Source organism: Urocitellus parryii, chromosome 1, assembly GCF_045843805.1.
Source record: "Urocitellus parryii isolate mUroPar1 chromosome 1, mUroPar1.hap1, whole genome shotgun sequence".
NCBI lineage: Eukaryota > Metazoa > Chordata > Mammalia > Rodentia > Sciuridae > Urocitellus > Urocitellus parryii.
The window spans coordinates 247,473,558-247,496,663 of NC_135531.1; the positions used below are offsets into that span (position 1 = coordinate 247,473,558).

The 23,106-nt window shown below is 35.6% G+C and overlaps 1 protein-coding gene across 1 annotated transcript in view; it reads left to right on the forward strand.

The window, feature by feature from the left end:
• Positions 1 to 8,806, forward strand: part of Plcl1 (phospholipase C like 1 (inactive)) — a 333,753-nt gene extending 324,947 nt beyond the window's left edge. The window contains exon 6 of the mRNA XM_026399338.2: positions 6,935 to 8,806. Coding sequence (XP_026255123.1) covers positions 6,935 to 7,117 — 183 coding nt within the window. The 3' untranslated portion in view covers positions 7,118 to 8,806. The remainder of the gene's footprint in view (positions 1 to 6,934) is intronic.
• The last annotated feature ends 14,300 nt before the right edge of the window (positions 8,807 to 23,106 follow it).

The following is a 23,106-nucleotide window of genomic DNA, read 5'->3' on the forward strand; positions in this document are numbered from 1 at the left end:
TTATATATTGCAATACATATTATTTTATTTCTTCTAACTTAACATTAAAATTAGGGCACTGTATTTATTTTAATAATGAATGAATAAGTTGTATTATCTGTGAATTTTGTTTTAGACTAATAAAAGGGAACCTTACAATTATTTATTTTGAAAAGCCTTAATTCCAGTGGGGTGAAGAACCAGAGGCCAAAGACAAAATCTGGTATAGTCAGTGTTCGATAAACATTTGTCTGATGGAATTTGATGAAGAAGGCAAAAATTAAAGCCCAAGTCCTCATCAATGGCTAAAAAAGACTACATTATTTCTAAAGCAAAGGGAGGAAGCAAGTATGTCCACTCACAGAGAAGTTAGAACAAACTACAACAAATGGGAATGTGAAACATTACCTTTCATACTTCTTTTCAGAACTCTGGTCAACAAATGTTATCAATGTAGTAGGTTTTATTGAGCAATGTCTTATTACCCATTGTTATCAGTACCTGTAGTTAGCAATGTGGCTAGTGGATTATTAATAATTTTGCTATTGTTTTATTAGTCTTGAGTAGCATTTAAGTTATTCTAACTTTTGGGCAATGGTGCATTCCTGTAATCCCAGGGGCTCCAGACAGGAGGATCATAAATTCAGGATGTGACTCAGTGTTTAAGGGCCCCTGGGTTCAATTGTTGGTACCAAAACAAATTAACCAACCAAACAAAAAACCCACAATGTTACACTACTTAATTTTTATAAAGTATTCTGCAAATACGAGGATATAAAAATGGACTCCTGTAGATTTAAAACTATTTTTGTTGGTACATATTAATTATGCAGAGTATTTTTGAAATGAAAAAGATTTCATTTTAAAACTTTTTTAAAAACATGGCTAATATAAAGTTTTCCGATTAAAATGCAGCTAATTGCCATATTGAAATTACTAAGTTCCTCATTCCTTCAACAGTCAAGTTAGCCAAGATATCCTGATGAGACAGATATAATAATACAAGGTGTTATTTGAGAAAGAAATATGGAAAAAATTTCAAATTTAATTTTCATCATGTTGAATTTTAACAGTATAACTTCAATTTTTCCCAAGCCTTTGTATAGTTATATTTATTAAACATGGTCTGCTGCATTTTGCAACTCTATATGAACTCTTTGACATTTAATTATTCTTAAAATTTCTTTAAATTACTTTCTAGCTGTTATGAATTATTTTTATTTGAGTACTGGATTCTCAGGTCTTAGAAAGACTTATTTACATTCTGCTTCCATTGTCTTCAGGCATATTCTATTAACTGGAATTAATGACCAATTTTAAAATGTATCAGTCACTAGAATAATTTTTATATAAAATTTTAAAAAGTCTAATGGCTCAGGTGAGCATGCCAAATGTAATTCTTTAAGCAGCTGGGGAGGCTAGGCAGGAGGATCACAAATTCAAAGCCAACCTCAACAACTTAGTGAGGTGCTAAGCAACTCAGCAAGACACTGTCTCTAAATAAAATATATTTTAAAAGGACTGGGGATGTTGCTTAGTGGTTAAGCACCCCTGGGTTCATTCCCTGGTTTAAAAAAATGTATATAATGTAATTGTATTATATGATCAAAATTTTAAAAGCAGTATTTTATTTGTTTTGGACTCAGTTTTAGAAGAACAGATAAAATTCTATTAAGCCAAGAGTGTTGGATCAGACCTACTCTACAATATCATCTGTATTTCTTGAGGGTTCATGGAGTATATTTTCAACTTTTTAAGTGGCAAGTAGACTGCACCTGAAATATCAGTTGCAAGGTATGGAAAAATAATAAATCTGAACATTAATAACTCAATGCCATGGAAACTTTCATTTTTTTGTGTGTGCAATTAAGGTACTTTACATATAATATCCTACACCTTTGTGCCCTGTAACTCTTCTTAGCACCTTGTAACCTTCTGACACAGCCAAGTTTTCATTCTAGAAACCAAGAATCAGGTCCTCTTTAAATAGTTTTACCCAATATTTCAAACATAGCAATGTACCAGAAGTGTAACATCAAGAGAAAAATATCTGTCATGATTTAAAAATATTTTGACTCCATTATTTTAATTTCCCAAATGAAGGACATCATAACTGTTGTTTCTATTTCTTTGGAACAAAGCATCTAACCTCTTGAAATGATGGAGAGATTCCAGAAACCATGGTGTTTGAACTAGGAAGGTAATTGTTGTGTCCAGCCTACCACAATATGGTCCACCAATATCTGGAATGCATAAAGAGCTGCTGGTTCAACAGTGGTGTCTGTAGCCAACTTTTATGGTAGTGCCATCCATGTGTGAGTCTAGTTGTGGATACAGACTCTCCTATGGAAGGAGTATCGGGGAAGCCTCTCTGCCCTTGAGTGTGTGCTCAGAGACACTTGAAGGATTAGCCTAGAGACAGAGCTCCATTTGTTTATTGTACTTGTATACATGTGAGGGTCTTTCCATTCCCAGAGTCCCAGTTAGCTGCTTTAAATATTTGTGGTGTGCTCTGCAGTAGTCCACACATTTCCTTCACACGTGATGAGGACAGTGGTTGTGATGTACCCCTGCTTTTTCCTGCACTAACATCACAAGGGATAGTACAGTTCATGGGAAAATGGGTGTGAAGGAGCCACGAGTGTCTTTTGTGAGTTACTATGACAGATTATAGTCAAATCTATTTTCACACAGTGGAGGGGAACTGTATTTCTTGGTAAGAACAGGAATAACTAGAACCCTAATGTCTTCTGATAGATCATAAGATATATAACGGGCTGGGATGGTAGTTTTGCCTAGCACATATGAGGCACTGGGTTCTATCCTCAGCACCACATAAAAATAAATAAATAAATAAAATAAAGGTGTTGTGTCCATCTACAACCAAAAAAAATTTTAAAAAGATATATAATTAATGAATAATTTAGATTTAGTATTCTAGCCTCTTATGATTATGAATTAATGAGGTAATGTATGCACATTGGTTCATACTTAGTATAGTGTTTTCAACATATTAACTACTCTTTAGAGTTGTATTTTCATTTTAGTAGTCAATTCATTAGAAATAATCAAAACTGTGGTGAGAAGGTACAGCAATTCAGACAACAGTGTAAATTGCATAGGGTATTTTCTAATTTCTAGATAATGTACTTTAATTGCAATTTAACCTAATTGGAAGGATTTAGCAAAGAATGCTTGTTTTTAAAATATTCACCAATCATCATTAATTTTTAGATTCAGACTTCTATGATGATCTCTTTGTGGTTTTCCATGATTCCAGCTATTGCTTTCTACATGTGGATCTCAATTCAGAAACCAAATGACTGTGAAGGATGAATGGTGGCCATCATGCTCGGGACTCTTAGTCTTTTCATCCTATGAACTTTCCTGGGCCAGAAGAGATGCCCTATATTACCCTTATTTTCCTTTGGGTTGAAGAATCAGTCCTCATTTTTTTCCCTGAAGCTTCCCCAGTATCAGGGGGAGAGAAACTATGTGTCCCCATGGGATTGCTTGTGTAGAAAAGCCAGCAGCAGCTTGACATTTCTTTCAAGTTGAATGTTCTGTGGTCAAATAGTGCATTAATTTTGCATTCCATGCTGTAACAGTCCCAGACTTATTTTAGTATGCAAGCGGTGTTTCAATTTAGATACCACTAAGTAAAACAGATTCTCCTGGGCTTCTCTTTCTCCTCCTGCAAGACCCTCTGTTTGAAAAGAACAGAATTAAAATGATCTTAGGAATGCCCTGTAAGGAGATACCTTGCATACACACGACATAATGAATATTTTGCTTAATACATCTTGGAGGAAATGCTATATAGGGCAGAGATGTTAGGAGGAGGAGATCTGGTGTAACCTGGCAAGTTAGTGTTTGTGACAAAAGCGAGAGGGAGGTTACTAGATAGCTGGGGGAATTTTCTGTACATAAAATGCAGAAAAGTCACCAGTAAAAAGAAATGCTAAGCTGGGGACTATTAACCAACTGAACACTGCCTAGAAGTCTTTTCTTGTTCTGGGGGCTTAATTGGGAGGATCCAAAGAAAAGAGACAGTATGGGATTCCTTGAAACAGAACAGAAAGGTGACCCCTATTCCTCCTCCTTAAAAGAAAACAAAATTCTATACAAATATTTCAATGTAAGCTGCTCATAAGCTCTTTATCACCTTTTCAGCTTTGCTGACTTTATTAGTTCATAGTTTAGCTTCTGAACTTCCTGCTTGTTTGTTTGTTTTCTGCCTGGAGTGCAGTGACATGTATTATCTCCGGAGTTATCATCAGGAGATGATGTAGTTGTGTTCTTGTGCACTGGTACAAACTGTTTTCTCCATTGGCCATTGTTTTCCAGAGAGACTGACTTTACCAGAAACTGGCACAGTCTGGCATTTAGGCTTGGATGCCACCTCTTAGAACTGATGGCATTTTGACTGATTAAAATGCATTTTCTAACCTGTTGTAGGAAAAGGGATGTGAGAATGTTAATAGTATCAAGCTTGATATTTTTGTATGTTTTGCTGCTGTCTTACAGTCAGGGAAGATGCCAGTTTTGCTTCTAAAATGCTTGAGTAAAATAAGTGAAAAGGGAACACTTGTAAGTAATTCTCTAAAATGAACATGGATAATCTCATTATTAACATAGCTTGTTTTTAAAGGAATCTTTCCACTTGTAAAATCAGCAGCAATAGACATATTTCTGTAGAACAGACTCTTGTAGATAGATTTAAAACAGATTTTGTCAAATCTATACTAAAATACACACAGTTCCAAAATATTTATTATTGTAGCAGAAAATGTTAACTGTTTTCCACATCACCTTATAGAACAGTTTACCTGTTATAATTTAAATTGTAAATGACTTACCATACTTTATTTAATCTTAGAACTGTTGAGGAAGGTCTGGAAATATTTTCCTCGTTTTTACAGAAGAGAGAGTGGCCCAGGTTGAAAATGGTGGAATATACCCAACTTACACCCCTGCCAGCACATTCTTGCTACACCCTGTCTTCCTGACCTCAGCTCTCATCTCTAAGTTCTGCCAGGCTGTGTCATGTGGGCAATGACTTTTTTCTGTCTATGTTGATGCTATGGGTAACAATAAATAGGTGGCTTTACTGTGCTCTAAAGAGGGTGCATGCTTTGTCTTAAAAGATGCCATAACATGAAGTGGTGCAGACCACAGACCCTTAAGCAACCCAGCTCTACAATGTAGCAGCTGTATGACTTCCGGAAAGGTGATCACTCTGAACCATCAGTAACTTGAGACTAAGAAAAGTACCGACATTATAGATGTTGTGACAATTTAACAAATGAATGCACGTAAAGCACGAAGAAGAGTTTCTGCACAGAGTAAGCAATTTATTTGTATTATTATCACTTAAGAATTGCTTTTTCCTAGGTGGATGTGACTTCACTTTCTAGTGTCCATAAGGGACTCGTTCATTATCCATAGTCTTAGCAAGAAACTCCTAAAACTCTGCTGGTTTTGTGAATATTTCAGAAAATACATCTCTCCCTAATGGTCCTCAGTCTGTCGTCTTTAGATTATCCACATGGTGTGTGGAAAGAACACTGAACTTGGAGACCAAAGACCTGAACTTTAGTCCATCTCAGTCATCAGCCAGCTGTGACCTTGAGCCAATCATTTAACCTCCCCAGGCTCAGCTTAATTTCCCTTAATGAGAAGGCTAAATTGTATCCTCCAGGGATACAATTTTAATTCTAAAATCCCATTCCATGAATGGGAAATTCATTTTAATACAAACCTTAGGCAAAGCCCAGTTACCCATCCCATATTGCTAAAGGCTATTAGAAGAGTTTAGCTGTCATTGCATAGGATAGATTTGCCATGTGCCTGTATAGATTTTTGGGGAATTAAATATTCCAAGGCATATCTAATCCCACATTTCCTCATGCAATTTAAGGAAAAAGTATTCATCCAATTAAAGAGGCATAGCAATGCATCATGGAGTACTGTGCATATAACGGGTGAATTATGCTTTCTCTGAACCACTGCTTTATAGAAGAATGCTCAGCAATCCCATACTGTCCTTCACAATTTCATGGTCACACTTGCAGGCATTGTCGTGAGAATGGAAGGGAGAGAGTGGGAAGCTATTTCATATTCTTTTGTCTACACACTATAGAAATGTGTTCCTACTCCTGTACCTTTCCCCACCCCTTCAGCCCCTGGGCCAGTAACAGTGATTGTATTTTAACAATGAACTGAAATTAAAAAATAAAAATTGTGTGAAAAATGTGTTTCTCAGGCACTGATGTAAATGATAGCTAATGTGTCTCTGCAATCTTCTTTTACTTTTTGTTTTGATTGACATGTTGAGCCTCTGGAGAGTCTTTTTTTCCATTAGCCAGATGGGAACATTGTCCTCTGGATGGTGGAAAACACAGAAGGAATGTGGGTAACTAATAATTTATCAACAGGCAAATTACAAGATAACTCAATATATTAACAACCAGCTCAGCAAGTGTAAGGGTGTGTAATTTACTGTAGTGAAGATGCTCTGCTTTGTAAGCTCTGATATACCGAGGGCTGATTTAATTTTCAGTTGTTTAAGGAAAGACATCTTTCCTTGATTCCTCCTGAGCTTAGGAATGCTAGGTCTGGATGGTAGAAATTGCAGCAATATTCAATGTCTGAGAACACCATGATGGAAGGATCAACTGTCCTCAATGCATAACGAGGGGGTTCCCCACTATTGGAATCTCAAGGGACTGCCAGCAATCATAGAATCAATTGAGAAGGCTTAGGTTAAGGTCCTGGAATTGAAGTCCTTTAATAAATCAAGCAAAAACCCTTGAGTAGACCCTGGAAAGGAGAGTTTGCAGGTCTGGGTCTATTTCATCATTTAGAAATAGCACTCAGGATATACAGCAATGCCACTCAGGATGAGCCCGGCCCCTAACTATCTTCTTTGGTGTCTATTTCTACCTGTTTGCAGGGACAAGGAGACCTGTTGAAGAATGCCAAGAATGAAGCTATAGAAAACATGAAGCAGATCCAGCTGGCATGCTTGTCTTGTGGACTGAGTAAAGCCCCCAGCAGTAGTGCTGAAGCCAAGGGCAAGCGCAGCCTGGAAGCAATAGAGGAGAAGGACGGTGGCGAGGAGAATGGGAAGCTGTGACCCTGGCAGTACTGACATGCTCACCCGTCCTTCTCAAGGACTCTGGTTTCTCATACTTGTATTCTTGTTTTCTTTATTTACGTTTTTTTTTTTAGAAGTTCACAAGGAGATAATCTTCTGTGGAGTATTGGACATAAACATTTATTTTCACACTGTCAGTATTTTAATGTAGTTAATTTATCTCAGTTGAAACCTTCAGTAACAGTGTTTTAAATTCTGAAGTGTGTATACACACCCATGACCCATATGTGAACACCTTTGGAAAAAGAGGAAGAGGGGTGTGTGTGTGTGTGTGTGTGTGTGTGTGTGTCTGTGTGTGTGTGAGAGAGAGAGAGAAAGAGAGAGAGAGAAAGAGAGAGAGAGAGAGAGACAGAGAGAGAGAGAGAGAGAGAGAGAGAGATCCTGTTAAAATGTAAAATTGATTCTGTGTTGCATTATTCATTTAGTAAGTTATTCCTCTATCATTATCATCATTTTGGGACAAATATGTTCATCTGAAATTCTAACAAGCACTTACTGTAACCTGATGCTGTGTTTAATTTTACTTCTCTGCTCTTGTCATTTAATTTAGAGATATTAGCATAGTCTATTATTGAAGAAAACCAAATTTATCAAAGCATAGATGTTTTGAGAGATTAAATATAGATTAAAAAATCCTAGGAATCATAGTCAAAATAAAAGTAAATGAAAGATTAAGCAAATGTTCAGAATTTCTGGAAAGATCAGCAAAGTCATTTCTTTAGTTAGCAAACTCTTTAAAATATTTATTAAATAAAATCAATTTTTAGGAAGTTTTCTTTGTAGTTGTTTAATAAATTATACAGTTTCAGTGGGAAACCTGGTCATAAGTGAATTTGCACCCACCTGTGTGGTACTCTTAAATACACTGAAGGCTCTAGTAATAGGATTTTGATGTGTTATTAACATTCAGTTAAGAATTTCAAGATTTGTAGGAAGGACTCGCTTCCAAACTGGCCATCTAACATTCATTTTCTATAACAGTCATGGCAGCTAAGAAGTTTTAGCTTTGATGGGATTTAACATAGGTACTAAATTTAAATTTGAAGACATCATCTACCAATACCATATTACCACATTGAGCTGATATCAATTCTGTGTCAGAATCTTTATGATTTAAGAACTGATTCCAAAGCACCTATAATACAATTTTAACACATACAAAAAATTCGAAAAAGCAAAGAACTAATTAGAGTACATTTATCATTCCATCTGCATCATTTTTACCCTAATGTCTTTATAAAGTACTTGAGTGTAATGTTCATTACCTCCGACAGAACTAAATGTTCTATGGTTATGAAAGAATATATTTATTTAAAACATTGCTTTTATTTTGAAAAGCTTCTTAATTAATTTGATTAACAAATATGCTAATTGGGGGGAATCTAGAGAAGATAATTGTTGAAATTTTGCAAATGTAAACATCTTCTATAGCTATTGTGTTATTTCTGACTTCTTCTTAACACTATTATGTTCACATTGCACATTACTGAGACAGTAAAGATATGAAAAAAAGTACTTTTCTTGTTCCTTGTTCTCTTTTGCTGTAAATTAATTGAAAAAGGAAAGATGATGAAAATGGCTTATTATATGAAAATATCTTAAGGGATGTGCTATTTCTGTGACCAGATATCATAAAATTATTCTGTGAGTTTAAAACTGGGCACTTGGGAAAGGGATGACTAAATTCAATTGAAGATAAATTTCTGATCTTCTTCCCCTTTGGTACTAGAGATTGGACTCAGGGTGCTCTACTACTGAGTTACATCCCCACCCCCCTTTCCTTTTTATTTTTTGAAACAGGGTCTCACTAAGTTGCTTAGGGCCTCACTAATTTGCTGAGGGTGGCTTTGAACCTGTATTTTCCTGCCTCAGCCTCCAGAGTTGCTGGGATTACAGGTGTGCACCACTGGGCCCAGCTTGAAGGCAAGTTTCTAAAAGTTCTACAAGGCCTGAAAAAATTTCTTCACATTCCATTTTACTAACTTTCCAGTAGAAGGAATAAAAAATGTAGGTATCTGAGTCCCTTATGAAAAGAGATAAAATACACAGAAACAAAACCCACCTTCCATCAGTTAGTTAATTGCAGACTTCTTCACCTCTGTGAATTCCACTTGACTGATCCATGCCTCTACTGGTGATATGAATGGGTAGGGAAAGACAAAGCCTCAATATTTATACATTTATTTACTTTGGGATCAAATCCAATCTTTAGAAGTAGCTCCCCTACTTTATTCCTTTTGAACTAGAGCTCCAGTCACCCTTAGGTTCTCCTTAAATATTCCTGAAAGCACAATATGTACTCTCCCTCATCTGGCACTACTTCTAGCCATGGGCTGTACCCATTCCATTCCATTAAATCTTGCTGCAAAATAGGAAGTGAAATGTGGAGCAGAAAGGAGCTTTAGAATCTGGAGAGAGGAGCTGAGGGTCTGGTCTATACAGAGAAAAGTTAAAAGAAAAACAAAGCCTTTTGCTTATCATGCTCCTACCACATTATTACATTCAAGTGTTTGTCTCCTTTCTAGATTTGAACTGTTGAGGATGAAGTGCCCTTCTGTCCACTTATCTTTGGGTGATGCTAGTAAAGTTGTGAGTTATATATCAATTCTGTCTTTACGTAGTCATTCTTTTACATGGCCAAGGGGATTTCAGGCAGAGATGGTAAGTATTATCATGGACATTTTACAGGCGAGAAAGCCCGAAGCCAATGAGATAGTAAATGAAAGAAATTATTTTAAACTTAAGCCTGTCTGATATCATGTATAAGAGTATTTATTTGGTGATTTTTATTTTAAATTTATTCTCCAAATTTTAGACTTATACTATTAACTCCATTATAATCACAAAACAAAGATGTGTTTGTGTGTGTGTGTACATACACACTCTGAAAATATTAGGGACCAGAATAAAAGCAAAAATGAGAAACAGACATATATAAAAAGAAAAAAAATCACTCATTATTAATATTTTGATTTATATCCCTTCAGATGCTGTTTTAGAGTTTAAATTTGTTCTCTCTTTTTTTTAAAAAAAAACTCTTTTTTATACACATACACACATTGGAGCTCCTACATTCATTGAACTGAATGTAGCCCACAAATGACGTATTTTATTTGATCATTGAATCTTTTTCAAAAATTTTTAATCAATAGACAACTTCTGAAAATCAAGAAATTTTCTTTGAGATTCAATTTCTTGTTTCTTTTAAAATATTGGCTATTTTGATAACCTGAGACACTCTCCCTTCCCCTGACATCACATGTACTCCTCTTGCTTGACATCAATTAATTGGAGCTGCCTCTCCAACAGGGGCACATGCTGTCCAGTTTGCTAAAGTGAGTCTTCACTGGCCATTTACATCTGGCCCCAATGGATATATTAGATTGTGATCCTGGATCCAAATCATCATTTATAATAATTGTGCTTAGTCTTATTATGTGATTTCCATAAAATACTTAGTAAATCCCCTATTGCTAGACTTTCTCTCCCAGTTTCATATTATATGAATACTGCAGTAATAAAATCCATTTTTATAAAGTGTTTAAGTTATTCTTTAGGATGATTTTTTAGATGTGGAATCATTGGAACAATGGACACTAGAATTTTAGGGATGTTGAGAAATATTGTCAAATAGTCTCTGGAAAACTCACCCAACTTAAATTCCTACCAAGAATTTATAAGAGTGCTCAAATCTTTACTAATAATGGATTTAATTTTTAAAATTTTCATCTTTGCCAATCAACTAATTTTTTTTAAAAACAATCTTAGTTTCCTTGATCTTTAACCTCTGGTAAGTTTTGATATATTAATATGCTATTAAATGTAAATCATCAGAATTAACTTTTGTTGTCCAGAGGTCACAATCATGAAAGTGAAATGACACAGAATATGTTTCTAAATTATATGTTGGATATGAGACAAGGATCCATAATATATAAAAAAGTATTACAATTCAATAAAAAGACAACCCACTTTTAAAAAATGGACAAAAGATCTGAATAGATTTTTCTTCATAGAAGAAGACATGCAAATGAGAAATGAGCATATGGAAAGATGCTCAACATCTTTAAACAAAAATCAAAACTACAATGAGATATGACTTCATAAGGTTAATAAGAACTGTTAGGATGTGAAGAAATTGAAGTCATTCTATACTGTCACTGGGAATGTAAAACTGTGCAGCTAGTCTGGAAAACACCTTGGCATTTCCTCAAAAGTTTAAACATAGAGTTGCCCTATGACTTAACAATTCTACTCCTGGACTTATACCAAAAAGAAATGAAAATACATGTCCACACAAAATTTTGTATAATGTTGTAGCAACATTATTCATAATAGTCAAAACATCCATCGACTGATGAAAGAAGATACACAAAAATTGAATATACATACAATAGATTATTCAACAATAAAAATAAACGAAGTACTGAGTCATGCCACAGCATGAATGAACCTTGGAAGCATTACGCTTAGTGAAGGAAGCCAGGCACAGAGGCCACATATTGAATGTATAAAACCAGAACAGGCAAATCCATAGACAGAAAGTAGACTAATGTTTGCCAGGGACTGGTGAAACTGAAGTTTTTAGACAAAACCTGATTCTTTGCTTCTGCTGCCAGATAAGACGAGATTCTCCACAGGTGCTGGTTGTGGGCCTCTGCAGCAAAAAAAATATTGCAGCTCTTAATGGTGGGCTACGCTTCCCATATTACAGCAGTCCTCAGCAGCTCACACTTGATTTCTTCCTTTCTGGATTCTTGGGAATTAGAAGAATGAAATCCACAGACAAGATGAGTGAGCTTAGAGTAGGATTATTCACATATGCACAGAAAGAGAACTCCCACAGACGAGGGGACCCAGGAGAGGTTGCTGTTTGAATCTGCTATTCTAGGGATTTCTATATCACTTGGGTCCATGCTATTGGTCCAAACACATGCTAATTAGGGTTTGGAAAAGTACTAATGCTATTGGTTAGCCCCGAATCCCACTCAGGTTTGCCTTCCTTCCATTTTCTCCTTGCTTCTTAGGAAGCTGGAGGTTGAAGGCAGTGAATTGCAGTGTTCTGGAGCAGCAGCGCTATGGTGGGGCAGGCCAGTGCGCCTTGGCTCACCTACAGTGCTGGCCCACCCTGCCTCAGGCCTTTGCTGGCTGCCTGCACCCCAGCTCCCCCTCTCTGCTGCTCTGCTGCCCATTGCTGCAGGGACCACTGGGCCAGCTGTGCAGCTTGGTGACTGGGGAGTCATCCCTGGGAGGAGGGGGACTGGGTACTGACTGGTAATGGGTGTGGGTTTTCTTTTTGGGGTGACGAAAATATTCTGGAATTAGATGACAATGATAGTTTTACAAATTTGTGAAGGTACTCAAAGCTATCAAATTGTACACCTTAAAATGGTGAATGTTTTGGTTTGTAAATTTTACCACAATAAAAGTATTAAGAAAGGAAACAGATAAAAGAGAGTTTACACAATGAATAGTGCATCAGTGAACAGTGAAATAACTTCAAGAAGTTAATATATGTGAAATTGGAGAGAGGGGAAAGATAATATTTGAAAAAATAATGGCTAAAAATTCTCATTTTTTATAAAAACTATAAACCCACATATCCAAGAGTCTCTAAAAATCCCAAAGACAAGAAGCATGAGGAAAACAAGGTACATCATAGTCTATATTTTCAAAAGGCATGATAATGAGACAATCTTAAAAAAAAGTGAAGACATTATGAATAGAAAATCCATTGGCAGAAATAAGAAAGCCAATGGATTTCTTATTATAAACCATGTACTGAGATGACAGTGCAGCAACTTATTTAAAATACCGAGAAGCAGAAATTGTACCCTAGAGCTCTACCTATACCCAGTGAAAGTACCTTTCAAAATGAACATTATCAAAAAAATTTCAAAATCTGAATTCATCACCAGTAAACATGCACCAGGAAACATTAAAGGAAATCCTTCAGGCTGAAGGAAAATGATGCCAGAGGGCTGGTGATCACTATAGGGGCAAATAAATTAAAAAGTGTATTGCTTACATTTCTTAAAAAGGTAATTGACTGTTTAAATAATATAACAAGGAAATGTGGAAAGTTTTAGTAGAATTTTTTTTAAATGCATGAAGAGTATAGGACCAGGTAGGGAGGAAAAGTTCTGATACCAAGTGTGGAGGAGTATAACATCACGTGAAGGTACACTGTTGTAGGAGACCCCAAGATATTACTATGGAAACAGCAAGCAAAAAGTGATTACTAACATTTGGATGAGGCAGGTAAAATTGAATCAGAAAAGAATGTATTCCATTAGTTTAAAAATGGGCAGAGAGAGGGAGGGGGAAACAGATGGGAAAACAAAAACAAATAGCAACATAATTGTTTTAAAAAACAACAATATCGATAATCATATTAAGTGTAAATTGTATAAATACTACAAATAAAAGCAGAAAATTCCAGATTGGATCAAATAAAAAAATAGGGAATATATGACATACAGGAATCACACTCCAAATACAAGGATGCCAAAATAGGTTAAAAGAAAAATGAAAAACAATAAGAAAAGACAAATCAGAACAGCACAAATCCAAAGAAAGCTGTGGTGATTATTAATATCAGCGAAGTAGATTTCAGGGCGATGAATACTACCAGGGACAAAGAAACATTTCAAAACGACAAAGGGGTCAGTTCATCAAGAAAATGTGATATTTCTAAATATTGATGCAAAGATCAGAACTTCAAACACATGAAGCAAAAACAAAAAATGATAGAATTGCCAGGAGAAATACATAATTATAATCAGAATTTTCAAAATCCCTTTCTCAATAATTGACAAGAAGCCTAGACAGAAAATCATTAAGAACATAGAAGATTTAAATAACATGATCCATCCCCTTGACATAATGGACATTCAGAGAACACACACACAACAACATCAGAATGCATATTATTTTTCAAGTGCAAATAAAACAGTTACCAAGGTAGGTCATATTCTGTTTCATAAAGCAAGTCTCAATATGTTTGAAAGGATTAAAGTTTCACAAAGCATGTTCTCTGACCACAAGGGAATTAAGTTAGAGATCAATAATAGGAAGATATTTGGAAAATCCCCAAATATTTGAAGATGAAATAATTCACGTCTAAATAAATCATGAGTTAAAGAAGAAATCAAGAAGGAAATGAATATTTCAAACATAAGTATCAAAATGTCAAGGTTCTTGGGGGTTATGCTAAAGCCATATTTAGGAGAAACATAAAGCACTTAACACATGTAACAGAAGAGAAGAAATTTCTTAAAGTCTTAGTTTCTGTTTAAGAAACTAGAAAAAAGAAAATAAAGAAATTTGAAATAGAATAAAGAACAAAGCAGAAACCAATGAAATAGGAAACAGAAAAACAATAGAGAAAATCAATAAAACCAAAAGTTCATTTGTCAGAAAGATCAAAAAAATAAATGAACATTCAATCAGATGAAGGAAAGAGAGAAGACACAAATTATTAACATTAAGGATGAGAAAGGGACATCAACAGAGATTTTAAAACTATCAAAGTATATTAAGGGGATATTATGCCTATTCCTTATACAATTTCAATGAAATGGGCAAATTTACTAGATAAACATGAACAGCCAAATCTGAAAACAATTATAACAAGTAAAAGGAACCAGGAACATCCTGTATGTACAAAAATATAAAGTTTTGGAAGTGCACCCTAATAAAGAGAAACAGAAAGCGGACTAATGGTTGCCTGGGAACAGTGCAGAACAGGGAAGGTAAGATTCCATCCCAAGGGCACGAAGGGAGGTGCTATGATTTGGACATGAGGTGTCCTCCAAAAGCTCACAAGTGAGACAATACAAGAATGTTCAGAGGAGGAATGATTGGGTTGTGAGAGTCTTAACCCAATCAGTGAAGTAATCCCTGATGGGATTAACTGAGTGGTAACTAGAGGCAGGTGAGGGGTGGCTGGAGGAAGTGGTTAACGGGGGATGTGGCTATGGAGTATATATTTTGAATCTGGAGGGTGGAGTCTCTCTCTCTGCTTTCTGATCTCCATGTGAGTTGTTTCCCTTTGCCACACTTTTCTGCCATGATGCCTTGCCTCATCTGGAGCCCCGAGGAGTGGAGCCAACTATCCATGGACTGAGACCTCTGAAACCGTAAGCCTTCAAATAAACCTTTCTTTTTCTATAGTTGTGCTGGTCTGGTCTTTAAGTCACAGCAGTGAAAAGGCTGACTAAAACAGGCAGTGATGTTCATGTTCATTAGCTTGGTTTTGATGATAGTTTCTTATGCCATACATGTGTCAAAACAAATTGTGTATTTTACATACAGTTTTTATTATGAAATTATTCCACAGTGAAGCTTGAAAGATACATAGTAGTGCTCTTAGTAATAATTTTGAGGCAGCCTTTACTTTTTTTCATTTATAAGTAAAAATTTCCCCAGCCTGTATGCTTAAAGTTTCTTTATTTCTTTGATGTTCAAGACTTCATCTCTCTGGTTGGTGATGTAACTCAGTGGTACAGCACTTGCCTAACATGCAGACAGGCCCTGAGTTCAAACATATTTTACCTTTAGAGAGTTCAATTTTCTTTTTTCTGGGAAATGGTGAATTTGTAGAGTTAAAAATTTTTTTAGCATTTTTGTATTTTTCTAGTGTACTTGTGTGTGTTTAGAGACATATTTATTTTTGTTGTAACTGTTCCAGACTCTTCAGGAACAACAGCATCATACCCTTTCCCTCACTTTTTCTATAATCATGTTACTTTTCTGCACTTACCTTTGTATCATGGGAGATTTCTTATTCCTTTCATTTATAATAAATATTTAATACATTGCCAATTTTATCTTTAAAAATTTGATCACTTTTTACATTTCGAACCATTTTTAATTTTAGATAGACACAATAACTTCACTTTATTCATTCATCTTTATGTGGTGCTGAGAATGGAACCCAGTGCCCCACATGTGCTAGACAAGTGCTCTACACCTGCGCTACATCCCCAGCCCCTCAAACCATTTCTTTTTCTCATCTAATCCTTTGTTTTTCCCTTGTGATCTATAGCTTATCACATCTTGAACATTTAACATTTACTATGCTGAATGTTTGTATGCATTCATTCAGTTCTTGAAACAATCATAAAAATTTATCCTTGTTTTATCTATTGTTATATAACAAATCACTCCCAAACTTCAACTCCATTTAGTTTGTTCAAAAATCTGCAATATAAGTAGGTTCCAACAGGGATACTCCACTTGGCACCAGGTGGGATGATTTGAAGGCTAGGGTCTGAAATTTCCTGCAGACTTGTTCCTGCTCATTTGGATGCTGGTTGATGGCTGAGCCCTTAGCTGGGAGACCTATGAATAGTGTCTGTATATAATGTGGCCTTCCTTACAATATGGTGATCAGGTCTCAAGAATTAGTGTCCCTGGAGAATACAATCTGGGAAGAAGCTGCATCACCTCTTATGATCTACCTAGCTTTGTATGTAATAGAGCATAATTTTTTACCACATTATACATATTAAAGCAGCCACAAAGGTACTTTCAGTGTCAAGGAAGAAGGGTGCAATAGACTTAGGCTATTGATAAGGTGTGGTAACTTTTCTTGAAGAGCATGTGAAACTAGAAACATTGCTGTTACCACTTTTGAAAATTTGGGTCTTCAACTGATAAATTAAGCAATGTTCTCAAGGTCATATGATAATAACAGAGGTAGAATTTCTTTTTTATAGAAATAAGGTTTTAATTTTTACTGAATATAAAAGACACTCTCTCAATGCTTTAAATATTTAGAAGCATGACCTTCTATTAGTGTTGTGATCCTCAATATTCATATATTATATAGGTTTTATAAATTATAGTTTCTTCCTTTCTTTTACAAAATATTTCCATGACATTCATTCTGATTTTCTTTTCTGATTACTTGTGTAATGTTTTATCCAATCCTGATTTTTAAGAAATAGCATGTGCTTATCCTTATGAGATTACTTTACTTCCACCTTGGATGTTGCTAAAGCTTATTTAAGATTTAAGAGAAGAAGTAAATCTTTAGTCTTAAGCTGCATAGTCTCTTGTTACTTATTTTGTGATCTTATTATTTTATGGGTAAGGAATTGAGAAGTAGAAAAGTCTCAAAGTGTTCCAATTCCTAATAAAGAGACAACTGTGTTAATAAAAGGGAATGACTTTATGTTTTTTAAAATTAATTTCATTCCTACTAAGTGATGTAGTGTTTTGTTTTGCAACATTCTTATGTTTTACGACAGGTTTCATAATCCTCATTTGGCCATTGGGGAAACCAAGTCATATTTCTTTGCCTAGTAGGTCCTAGGAGTTACACTTACTGGCTCTGAATTTTGTGGGCTTTTATTTCTCCACATGAATTAATTTTACCAGTATCTTGTCAACAAGATAAAGAAAACCCAAATGGAAAGTCATTCAAAATATGTTCAGGTCACAGTTGGTTTAAGCTTAAAACTCCAGGAAGTTTTAAAGATTCAATGGTAAGGTTTTGGATGCTTTCCTAAGTATTTTTATTACAGTGAACATGTTACTAGCATCTGGGTAGCATTAGGCACAAATGGACTTCTAGGCTCTAAATCATTTCTAAATTCTTTGAATTTCCACAGTCTCTGGGAAAAAATATAAATATTATATATATCAGAATATACATGTATATAGAAATATATATTGAAATATACATTTATAACAGGAATACCTATGAATATGAATATATATATGCTGAGGGCCATTGCCAAGTAGGATTGACGCATCGAAATTTCCTTGCCAGCGTACCCCATGTTGCTTAGAGGACATTCGCTGGGACATTGCATGTATGCTTTAGTAAGGTGACCTTGCTGAAGGACCAGGGTGGATCTGGGTTTAGAGCTGATCAGGTTTTAGGGAGTATCCCGTCCTTGGGTTTAAGGCGTTCCCGGTTTAAGACAATATGGGTTTTAGGGAAGTTCGGGGTTGAAGATTATGGCTGCTGGGAATAGGGCGTTCCTGCTGCTTGAGTTCCCCTTGAGTTCTTGTGAGATTCAAAAAGTATTTGGAAAAAAGCCTCGTGGAGTAGGTGAATTGGGTGGCAGCAGAACTGGGATTTCCCCTGAACGTGTGTGGAGGCCGGTGTGAGTTCGGGAATAAAGAATTGCTGTTTGAATCCACAAAGCTGTGAGTGGCTCGTGATCTTGTGCTCAGCCAAGACATTGGCATATATATATATATATATATATATATATATATATATATATATACACATACATATGTGTATATGTGTGTGTGTGTGTGTGTGTGTGTGTGTGTGTGTGTGTGTGTATCCATATCTATAGAGAGAGAGAGAAGAGAGGGAGAAAGGTAGTTTGACATTTGTTGTCTAGTGTTTGGTAGATTTGATGCTGCTGTACTGACTTTCTGTGTCTGTATTTAACAATTCTCAAATGTGTCACACAACTATTGTTATCTCCTATGTAAAATTTCTTCATAAAATAAAACATATAAATGTTTAGAGTTTAGAATTGCTAGAACAAACAAACATACAATTTCTGGCACATTGTGAAAAGTCCTTTTTATCTTTCTTTTATTTATTTAACCACAAATTTCTCCACAAGGAATTCACAATTACTTGATGAGTAAAACAAACCACTGACATAGGAAAGGATAACAATAGCTTTCAAAATAATTTTGTACAGCACCTCTTATCTCTAAAGAAAATAATGAGACACAGCTGAGGAAAAGAATGTTATTCATATAAAATCTCAAGGGCATTGTAACTGTTCATTGATGAGGAATTTTGCTCAGTAGCTAATATTAATGTCCTATATTCTTAAAGTTCTCTTTATCTGTTTTACTTAGAAGTTGCAGCTTCCACCAGTCAGCACATTCAGTGCAAGTCATTTGACCTTGAAAGCTGAAGAGTACCCATTTTAGTTTCTGCAGTGTCCTTCAGCAGTGTATCCACATTTGAGACACCATGTCTTCTGAATTTTATTTCATAAAATACAATCCTACCAGACATAGCCAGAAAGTATATAAATAATAGCACTTAGATAAGGAGGCCTGAGTAATAGACTGGGTTTGCAATAATTTAATCTCCCTGTCATGATATTTGGGTCAAGTTTCAGTGGTTAGTGCCTTTTAAGGTCTTTATAAAACCTTTTGGCAGAGCAATGGCAAGACACATGGTGAAAGGTCCATGAATTTCTTCTCCCTTTTCATGGAAATCTTCTGCTGCTGCCCCTGAGTTGGTTTCTCCACTAATTCACAGCTCCTGCTACCCTTGTGCCCTACTTGTTGGATTTTGATTCCCTTGTGCCATTCTTACCTCTAGATTTTAATGGGTTAATTCTCTTGTTTACTTAGGAACAACAAATTTTTGAGCCTGTTGTATGTACCACATGTCCCACGGTAGACCAAGCTGTGTATGTTTAACAATCACCAAATCAGAAGGTTTTCCTTTCCTTTCTTCCTTTGATCAAAATATCACAGTGGATTTCCTTATAATCCATTAATTTTTCTGTGTCATTGATTCAAATTTAGTTGTAAGGAGGCATTCAACATGACAATTTAAGAAGTTTTTTTAAAGAGAGAGAGAGAGAGAGAGAGAGAGAGAGAGAGAGAGAGAGAGAGAGATTTTTTTTAATATTTATTTTTTGGTGGACACAACATCTTTGTTTGTATGTGGTGCTGAGGATCAAACCCCGGCCGCACGCATGCCAGGCGATCGCGCTACCACTTGAGCCACATCCCCAGCCCAATTTAAGAAGTTTTAATTCTGTTATTTTAAAAGTCAAATTATAAGAGAAAATGCTATTAAAATTGGGTTCTATCTTTGCTCATTTGTTAATAGTGTCAGATTTTACCAGGACTTTTGGTAGAGAACATTTTGACACCCCTGAGACTTATAATAAATCCCAGAGTAAGAAAATATTCATTCATTAATTCTTTCCACAAACAGTTTCTAAATAATCATGAAAAGTATACTCCACAAATAGAAAAGCTTTATGGATTATGCTCTCATTTTTCAGTCAGTGATGGATAGATTGTGTTCTTTCCTTAAAGTATGTGCAAGGAATCATAATATGGAAATACCTCTTTGTTGCAAGTTACAAAATAATGCTTTATTTCTTAGATCATACATACGCCTGTGGTATTCTCCACCATTATCACTAGTAGAAGTTTAAAGTGAAATTATGTAAGAAAGCGTTCATTTCTCAACCCCCTTATCTCTCTCACCACCTGTTCTTTCCCTAATCTTTCCTTCCTACTAAACTTAAGCATTTCATTTCCCCAGAAGCTGAAGTCAAAATTTCAGGAGGTCATCTCCACCCACACCCACACACACACACACATCTCTCTCTCTCACACCCTCACATATATACACTCTCCCATATCCCCTCTAGAATCAGCTTCTGTTAGCGTCTCCTCCCAAATATATCTACAATCTTCCTACCTCTTTCCATCTCTAACTCTATTACCTAACATCCCCCATTAGCTTGCCAAGATTACTAAAATAACTTCCAACTAAATATGTTCTTTTCCTATTTTTTCCATGGTAGTCAAAATGAATGAAAAATATATATGTCTATAAATGTATATCTCTGTCTACTTATATATGTGTGTATAATATTAAATCATGTTTCTACTTAAAATCATCAAACAGCCTCTGATTTAACTTAAAATCAAAATTCCGAGACAGGACCCTTATGAAGCACAATTCCTGGTCCCCACTTGGGGTCCATATTTTTTGCTGGCCCCTCTGCAACTCTCAGTCTAACCTCAAACCCACCATGCTTATTTCTGCTTCTGTGCCAGGTCACTTTCCAGTGGCTGGTTTCTTTGTGTCATTCTGACCTCAAATACCATCTTTTCAGAAAGACCTTCCCTGATCAGACGATCTGAACAAAGGTCCCCAAATATTCTCCAGCCCATTACTGTTTTATTTCTTTAGAGTATTGTGTTTATTTTTGGCTTCTTTGTTTAATGTGGGCCTCTTCAACTAAATATAAACTCTGTGAGAGCAGAGACCTCATCTGTCTCATTCTCCACCCTAACCCTGGCTTCTAGCACAGTGCCTGGCACATAGGATATGCCCTAAAATTATGTTTCAATAAGTTTTATAAAGAAACTGACATAACATAATAAATTAGCTACCAGAGATTTCATTGAGAAGATCATATGTATTTGACTTAGGAAAAGCTTTTGCTTTTACTAAAGGATTCATTCTGGGCTTCTTTTATCTCTATTGGAATATTCTTCCAGGTCCAGTAATTCCACATTTTAAAACTGAAATTCTTCCAAACATATCCACTGTTACCAGTGAACCCTACATCTGTTACCAGTGCACTATTATATTATGATCCAAGTTCAATACAGTAGAATGACTTTTTATAGCAAGGGAAGCTGATAGTTTTTATGTTTATGTAATCAATATAATCTCTTTCTCTTGTTTTTAGACTTGGTTCCTTGGAATAATGGCTAATGTTAATAAATGAATATCCTTTAAACGAGTATATGCATTAGCTCTGAACTTCGTGACAACTTTTGCAAAAGTTTGACTTACTGAAAAATAAAGCTCTCATATAAAGCAAAGAAATGTAATAATTCATAGTAGAGAAAAACATTCACAGCTTTGACCCAAAGAAAAACATTAATACACTAATATTCCAAAAATATTAACTGCATACTTGTTATGTGCTAGGTACACTGAGAACCTTTCTATGCAAGATGTTGCATTTCATTGATCTAAGACACCATATATTATAGGATGCTTTATTTTATGCACCATTTAAAAATTCAATAATAATTTAACTACAAGAAACATTCTTATTAAAAAGAAAAGCAAAACTATGGATAAAGAGGTCTTTTAAGGGGCTGGGGATGTGGCTCAAGCAGTAGCGCGCTCGCCTGGCATGCGTGCGGCCCGGGTTCGATCCTCAGCACCACATACCAACAAAGATGCTGTGTCTGCTGAGAACTAAAAAAATAAATAAATAAATAAAAATAAATAAAAAAAGAGGTCTTTTAAGAATTTACAGGCAAGTAGGGAAAGCAGAGACATTACTAAATAAGGTTACAATTTAATAATGCAACAATAAAAATATATGCAAACTACTGTAGTAGCAGAAGGTGGGAACAATGTACCCTGGTGCACTGGGTATATCAGGGAAGTTTCCTGAATAAGATAATTAGTTTCCAATAGAGAAAAAAGAGTTTTCTAGGTAAAAAGATATAGGAACAACCATTGCAAGCTTAATGAGGTCCAAGGTATAAACAAATAGTTGAGTTTTGCAAAATGCAGTGAATGTGGTTTAAGTGAATCAAAGAAAATTAGGGAGAGGGTCTGCTCCAGACAGCATGGAGGGAAGTGTGGATCCTGCTCTGATTAAGTGGGATCCCTTTCAGAGGTTGAATGACTTGCAAAATGATTTTCTGCTTATTTAGTGGAAAGCTATCAAATGTCTTTAAGCAGGGTGTGGCATGATCTGATTATGTGATCCATTAATTAATTAGTTAATCCAATAATAATTTTTAAAGCAACCATTGATACTGGTGATGATGAGAATCTATCAGGGCTGAGTTCTGTTTCCCCAGATGTGAAGATTGAATACCTGAGAGTGAGAATCTCTGAGGCGAGCACAGAAAGCAAGTTTTATTTAAGGGATAAAACAGAGATATATTTCTCTGCAGAGAAGGGAATCTAGAGCTGGTATCCAAATAAATGAGGGTTCCCTGCCCCTTTTATGTAGTTTAGATTTCCTTTGTTCTCATGCCTTCCTTCTCCCCTTATTTTGCCTATGTGACAAGTGACCCAAAAGGTGGACCAAAGGTGAAGTGATCCTGGAAGGGAAAGGATCAGCCTAGGAGGTATTAATTAACAGCCCCTTGTAGGGAGGAATAATTCCTGAGGGCAGATTACCTTGGCAACAGGTGGAGGAGGAGGTGGAAGGGCCCTTGAGGTATTAGCATTTGATTTCCTT